Source organism: Coenobita brevimanus, chromosome 7 (assembly GCF_032717465.1).
Source record: "Coenobita brevimanus isolate Jiangsu-jjx chromosome 7, ASM3271746v2, whole genome shotgun sequence".
In the NCBI taxonomy this organism is placed as follows: domain Eukaryota; kingdom Metazoa; phylum Arthropoda; class Malacostraca; order Decapoda; family Coenobitidae; genus Coenobita; species Coenobita brevimanus.
In genome coordinates this window covers 24139624-24147200 of record NC_136960.1, presented here as the reverse complement: position 1 = coordinate 24147200, position 7577 = coordinate 24139624, and the positions used below count along the sequence as shown (strand labels likewise).

Below are 7577 nucleotides of genomic sequence, written 5' to 3'. Positions count from 1 at the left end.
TCTATCTATCTATCTATATATATATATATATATATATATATATATATAGATAGATAGATAGATAGATAGATAGATAGATAGATAAAACAGAGAGCCAAATTCAAGACCCTTTCGTTTCGAGATATTTAATAGACTGGAGGTCATAGTTAGTAGGAAATGCAGAAGGTGGAGGAAATTCCGAGTTGACCTGTTGCATGCATGAATTACTGAGAATAACGGTTAACTCTTGCATTAGAGAGATATACAGCGAAGGTATTAGAGCTTGTTGCTAGACGGGTGCTACGCATTTGCCGTAGTGGTGGAGGAATGCAAACAGACAGTTCAGAGGAGCAGTGACCATTAAAGTAGCGATATAAAAGAGATAAATGTGCTACAGTGCGTCGAAGTGAGGGAGGTTGAAGGACGCCAGTAAAGGGACTTTCACACATTCAGGAGTCGGACGAAGAACCACTGCGAGTTGCTACTCTTGAGACATACTCTGCACCCTACTCCTGACAATTCCTCTATAGACCTACGAACTCTCGGCACTGTCTCGGAACTCCTCGCGCACTCCTGATTTTTTTGACATGTTCAATTTTTTTCAAGAATCGCTACGATTTTCTTTGATCTAGAGCATACCTAAGGCGTTCGTGACTACTCTTAATGACTCTCAGGGACTCATAGCTACTCTCAGCGGATTCTTGTATCAAAAAACCTTTGCGAGTTGCTAAGCATCGTTGAGACTAACTAAGAGTAGCTAGGAGTTGCTAGGAGTTGGCACGAGTAGCAAGGGGTCTTCCAAGAGTAGGTAGGAGTTTCACAGGAGTGCTCAATAGTATCTTTTTGTTTCATCCACGAGTTACGAAGAGTAGCTAAGAGTTATCTATGAGTAGCTACGAAAATGCCGAGAGCATGATAAAAGTGTGGTAGGAGTCACTGTGAGTTTGCTGGGAGTCGGTGTCTCATGATGTTGTGGTGGCAGCAACATGTTAGTGCTACTGACTCAACTCTCTTGGGGTGGAGACATCAGATGTGAGGAGACATCTGAATCTGTAAAATAATGAAAAAAAAAAAAAGGCCTTTTTTGTCAGTCCTAAAAAGAGATAGACACAGATTGCAACAAATATTGATGTATCTACCTGCTGGCCAAAATTCCAAAGGCATTCTCAACCACATGTGCTCTGGACAGTCGATAATTAAAGATGCACTGTTGTCTGGTCATATTACAATCTGGGATGGACTTCATCGTCAATAGCCGAAGTGCGAAGGTACGATCGCCAATCACGAAAATTGGTACAGGTGTGTCTTCACTAGGGAGGGGCTCAGGTTCGGGCAGGCCAAGGGGGTTAATTTCCAGAGCTTCTTGGAGTGCAGTGGCAGAGAAAATTCCCGCGTCAGAAGAACATCCATTTGTACCAACATCAACGTACTGGAATTTGTAGTCCGCATCCACCAACGTGAAGAGCACAATGGAGTGGAATCCCTTGTAGCTGTAGTAGTGGGATCCACCACTGGGGAGGCACCTGCTTGCATTATGCTTTCCATCCAAGGCACTGACTGCGTGGCAGAAATTCCATTTGTTGGAGAAAAGGGAAGCCCCCCCCTTCCAGCGCTGTTGGGTAGGCCACGACATCCTTCAGGTACTCTGCAATGATGCCTAGCAGGTCTCGGGGATGATAAGTGAGATGGTATTGTGGGCCACTCTGAAGCCATTTGAAAGGGTTTTGTAGCTATCTCCAGTCGCCAGGTAGCGTAGAGTGATGGCCAACCTCAATCCAGGTGACAATGACTTCCTCCAGAAGGTGTCCTGCTTCTCGATACGGGAACCAACCTTTTCCAGCAATTCCATGAAAGTGTTGTAGCCCACTCGAAGAAAATTCGTGAAGCTGTGAGAGTCCTTTAATTTCATCTCTTCAATAAGTTTCTCGTACTGGCTGTACATACGACATCGTGGCAGCCATAACCTGCTCCAAAGGGTTCTACCCTTTTGCTTCATTTTCTTCTTCTCAAGTAACAGCTTACATATTGCCACATTGATGTCAGCTGCTTCACATGCCTGATCCACCTGCAGATTCAGTAGTTTCAATTCGTGGGCACCTCCGGCCATGGTCGTTGAGAATACATAGGTCTATGCTGAATGCAAGCTCACTATTGAATGAGAAGTCCACCTGCATCACATCCTTTATATATATATTTTTTCGCCCGATACTCCTGACAGACTCGCACCAAATTCTTGATGGTTGTTGCGCACTCGTAACTACTCCAGTGGGGGTCTTAGTTGCCCTTAGCTACTCTTAGCTACTCATGGCTACTCGTGGACCTTAATGGACCATTTGGTTCGACAATGCGTAGTAAGTTACTCATAGTGCCGCCCTAGGGAACTCGTAGCAGTGCATAAGCTATGCGTAGCTACTTGTAGCACCCACCTGGTGCAATCCTAGACTGCTGGATTCTTGGCCAAATTAACAAGAATCTGCAAGGAGTTTGAACTCTTGGTGACTCTTCGTTCAACTCCTGAATGTGTGAAAGCCCCTTAAGAGGAGGAGAGTTAATGAGACAAAAAGCCTTTAACTCCACCTTGTTGAGAAGATCTGTATGTGGGGAGCCTCCCCACATATGAGAGTTGTATTCTACACAGGGGCGAATTAAACCTGCTTATAAATTCAACAACTGTGCAGAAGTAAAGAAGGCACAGAGTCGGCTTAGTACATATAATCTCTTGGAAGCAGGTTTTACAAGAGAGGTAATATGATCTTTCCATAATAAATCCCGAGAAAATGAATCCCCAAGTATTTTTAAAGATGATGCCGGACTGAGTTGGGTATTGGTATAAAATGGAAGCATATACCTGTGGTAGATTTTGACGGGTCGAAAGATGTAAAACTGAATTTTTGATGCATTAAAAACAAGATTGCTCTTACCCCAACCAGAGATGAGAATCAGGTCAGATATTAAGTGTTCCACAGCATCACCCCTTGTTTGTTGAAGTAACTGCTGAGAGGGACGTTGTGGGAAGCAAATGGAAAGGTGAAGGGTGGAGTAGTCAGCGTATGAGTGAATAGGCTAAAATGTAAAGCTTCAAAGGTCATTGATGAGTAGAAGCGAGTTATTGATAGGACAGAGCCCTGAGGAACACCACCATTGATAGACCCAGACAAATCTACAGTGACCCTTCTCACAAACTGGACAGCAGAACACGGTCACATTCCACACCTCACCATAAACAACACTCCCCTACCACACACATACACACACTTATCCAAAATCCTTGGTGTGACATACAATACATCAATGTCACTTAAACAACACATCACAAACATTAAAAATAAAATAACACTAAGACTCAGTGCTTTGAGGTCACTTGCCCATACAACATTTGGACACAACAAAGAAACCACCACCACAGTATATAAACAATATATACGTTCAGTGATGAATTATGCAAGCCATGCTTGGGCTCCTAACCTTACTAAAACACACAACACTTTATAGACCATACAGAACAAGGCCTTCTAAATAATCACAGGCTTCACAGCTACTACGCTCACAGACCACCTACATCAAGAAACCAAAGTCCTCAAAGTCAAGGATCACCTAGACATGAGAAGCACCCAAATTCTCGATGCAGCCTCCACAAACCCACAACATGCACTACACTACATGGCAGCACATCCACACACACCAAGGAACATCAAAACAACACCTAGCACGCGATGTCATACACAAATACTGTCATCTCTCCCCTCTTGCCTGGCTCAGACCAGCTTCCAGAAGCATATCCATTCTCAAATCACTCGCTGCTCCATTCAGTCACTTAAAGACAACACACAGATGCATGCACGGCCTCCTGATATCCACCCTTCTGAATCCTATCTCCCTCTTGAGGACTGGGTCCACCTGGCCAGGCTGAGATGTGGCTGGATGACTCCGTCGCTGATGCCTGTCCAGGCTGTAACACAGCACCCCATATTATTAAGAACATTATGGAAAACTGCATTGCACACAATCACCTACGCCAACAACACAACATACACTTCTTGAGAGCTCTGTGGGAAAGCCCGGTCTCGGTCGTGGCCTTCCTTGGGGTCTCGGGGCTGTTCGGCCAGGCTGCCTTGGGAACTATTGCTACCCTAAGAAAAGAAAGGTGGCCATCTACAACAGCAGCTATAGAACTACGAGAAAGCTAGCTCGAGAGACGGTGATGAAAGGGAAAATGATTAGAAGGACAGGGACGGATAAAGGAAGAAAAGGGGGGTAGGAGGGAATGAGAGAAAGTAGTGGAGGGAATAACAAACAAAGAAAAAAAAAGATAAGGAAAGAAGGACGGAAGGGAAAGGAAATCATGGGAAGCAGTTTGATGATGATGATGATAATGATGATGACGGTGACTAGAGGGAGTAAGAAACTGTAGGAGAAAAGATGTGAAAAATGGTGAACGGAAGCAGAAGTGACAAAGGACAAGGGAGGTAGGGATGGAAGAAGAAAAAATGAAAGGGGAAGGAGGGGAAGAAAAAGGAGCGGAAGGAAGACAGGTGGGTGCAAGAAAGTAGAAATAAGGACGCTTGGATGGATGGATGGAGGGAGGGAGGAAAGGAAAGAGTATTGGAGAGAGGAGCAACGGGAGGTAAAGAGAGATGGAGGGATGGAGAATAATTAGGGATCGTATGAAAGGAGAGTAGTGCATGGAGAGAGGGGGAGTAAGAAAAGAGATGGGGAATGGTAGAAGGGGGGAGGAAGTACGGAAAGAAGAGAAGGGAGAAAGGGATGTAGAGGTGCAAAAAAAAAAGATGCATGGATGAAAAGAGTGAGGGGAAGAATGGCGGGGAGGATGCGAGAAAGGTGCGATAGGGAAGGAGAAAGAGGAAGACTTGGTGAAGAAAGTGATGTGGATGGAAGAACTGACTGAGAAAAAGGAAGACAGTGAGGGGTGGAAAGAGAAGGAAGAATGGATGGATGGGTTGATGGAGGGAGTGATAGACGGAGGAGAGATAGGGGAAGAAGGACGGATAAACGAAAAGAGAGGAGGAAGGCAGGAGATCGGTGAATGGAGGGAGGGAGGGCAGGATGATCAGATGAAGGAAGAGAGAAGGATGGGTGGAGGAGGCTGGATGGACGAAGCAAGAAGACTGGATACAGGGAGGAGGCTGGATGAAGGAGGAGAGAGGAATAGATGAAAGAAGAGAGAAAGATGATGGGAAGGAGGAGGTTGGATGGAGAAAGAAAGAGGGGTAGATGGAGGGAAGAGGTTGGATGGAGTAAGAGAGATGGGGGAAGGGAAAGCTGGATGCTGAAAGAGAGAGGTACGGACGTAAGGGAAAGAGAGAGAGAGAGAGAGAGAGAGAGAGAGAATTAATGCGAAGGGTAATAAATGATATAAGGATGGATGGATGAGGAAAAAGTGTGAGGAAAAGGATTAATAGACTAACAGGACAGTGCGGGATTAAAGAATGGATGAATGGAAGGAAGGAGTGAGAGAGAAGGACGGATGGAGGGGTGGGATATTGAAAGATAAATGGGTGGAAGGATGGATGGATGGAAGGACTGAGAAAGAGGATGGATGGGAAAGGAGGCAGTGAGAGATAAACATATGAGATATACAAGGGGTGAGAGAGAAAGACGATGGATGGGAAAGGGTTAGTGAGAGATAAAGAGATAAAAAGATGGAGAGATTGAAGAAGTGAGAGAGAAAATAGATGGATGTGTCGGGGATATGAGAGAAAATTCATGGCTGGCTTAAGGCCAGGACGGAGAGTAATGATGTAAGCAGCAACACTTTCTCACACACCTTTCCTCACTCCTATCCCTCTCTCTCATCCCTACCCCCTCTCTCTCCCCTCTTCATCACTCTCCGCCCTCACCCCTCTCTCACTCCTACTTCCCTGCCTCCCTCCCTCACACCGTCCCCTCCCCTTCCTCCCTCTCTCATCCCGCCTCATCTCTTTTCACCGTCATACCTCCTGTCCCCTACCCCCCTGCCTCACATTCCCTCACCTAAACCTTTCTTCCTCATCCTTAACCCCCTCCGTCAACCCTAATCATTTCTCTACTCCCTCATCTCCTCCTCACCCCAAACAATATCCCTCATCCCTTCCCATTTCATCACATCCTCTCCCCGTCTCAGCATTCTCCTCTCCCCTTCTCATCATTCTTTTCTTCTTCCCTTCCCTCCGTCACACACACACACACACACACACACACACACTTCTTGTCTCTCTTCATCTATCTGTCTTTTACCTAACTGCCGTGCCTTTATTCCCTATCTCTACATCCCATCTCCTTTCCCCATCTCCCTGCCCCATCACACCTACTTACAACCCCATTTGCTTCCTCACTCCTCTAAACGGCTCTTCTCATTTTTTTTTTTTTTCATCTGCTATATTTCACATTATTACAAATATTTCTCGGTGTGTTTCCTCTGTCTGTCTCCATGGTCTCAAAGCTTCTTCAGGCCGAGGATGTCTTTCTTCCTTTGTTCTTGCATTTTCCTGATAATTTTATTAAGCTCGGAAGAGATCTTATGTAATCATAACTTTTACTAACCTCTTCGATACGAGAGGGCTCTAGAAAGTTAAATTATACCTCCTGGAGATAACAAGACTAAAACTGATACAGCTGTCACCGTTTTCATGGCGTAAACGTTTCTCCAGCTAGACAGTTACGTACATCAGTATTTCCTCTTCATTAAAATGTATTCAAGGTTTTTCCTTCGGAACTGTAATGTTGTTGTTGTTGCTGTTAAATCAATTTAGTTATTCTTCCACCCGTGTGACATTATCTTTCCTACCATTACTATTACTATCAGTATTACAATTATTATTATTATTTTATTATTATTATTATTATTATTATTATTAATTATTGTAATTGTTATTATCATTATTATCATTTAATTACTGTTGTGCTTAATATTCTCAGCATTAATGTAATATTTGTGTGTTTGTATGCGTGTGTATATGTATGTATATATGTTGGCATTAAACTTTTATATTTTTGTATATATACACACATGTTGGCAGTAGTAGGGATGGCTTTGAAGATTGTATGGGTAAGGAGGGTGTTGGTATAAGAAACGAAAATAGTGTGCGATTTGGAAGCATTTGTTTGGCAAATGACCTTATAATTGGTGGAACTATCTTTGAGCATAGAAAAATACATAAGACTACTTGGATTTCACCATGTGGTAAATATTGTAACCACACTGACCACATTGCAATTAGCAGAAGGCATAGGAGTTATTTGCAAGATGTTTGCGAAAGGAGGGGGGCAGATATAGGTAGTGATCATCAACTTGTGTCAAATATTAAAATAAAACTTAAGAGAAACTTTAATGGTAATTGTACAGGAGGTAATAATTATGATTTTGATGAGCTGAGAAGTGATGAGAACACAACGGAAAAGTTTCGGTGGGAATGTAGGAACAGGTTTCTGGTCCTGCAGACTTTGATGGAATCTGAAGACAATGATATTAATCAAATGTGGAGAGAGGTAAAAGAGGTTTTGCATTAGAGTGCTAAGGTTACTATTAAGAAAAACGGAAAAGCGAGAAGGAAAAAGTGGATGTCAGATGAACCATGGAATGCAATTCAGAAAAGGAAAGA

The 7577-nt window shown here is 43.6% G+C and overlaps 1 protein-coding gene across 1 annotated transcript; it reads right to left on the bottom strand.

Annotated features, from left to right (window-relative positions):
* Positions 1–1114: 1114 nt before the first annotated feature.
* LOC145404006 (uncharacterized) lies at positions 1115–1612 on the bottom strand. Its single transcript, XM_080275612.1, has one exon. It carries the CDS (start codon positions 1610–1612, stop codon positions 1115–1117), a length of 498 nt encoding a protein of 165 aa, XP_080131738.1.
* Positions 1613–7577: the final 5965 nt, after the last annotated feature.

Coding starts and splice junctions, on each gene's coding strand:
- LOC145404006 (XM_080275612.1), bottom strand. CDS start 1,612: ATGTCGTGGCCTACCCAACAGCGCTGGAAGGGGGGGGCTTCCCTTTTC.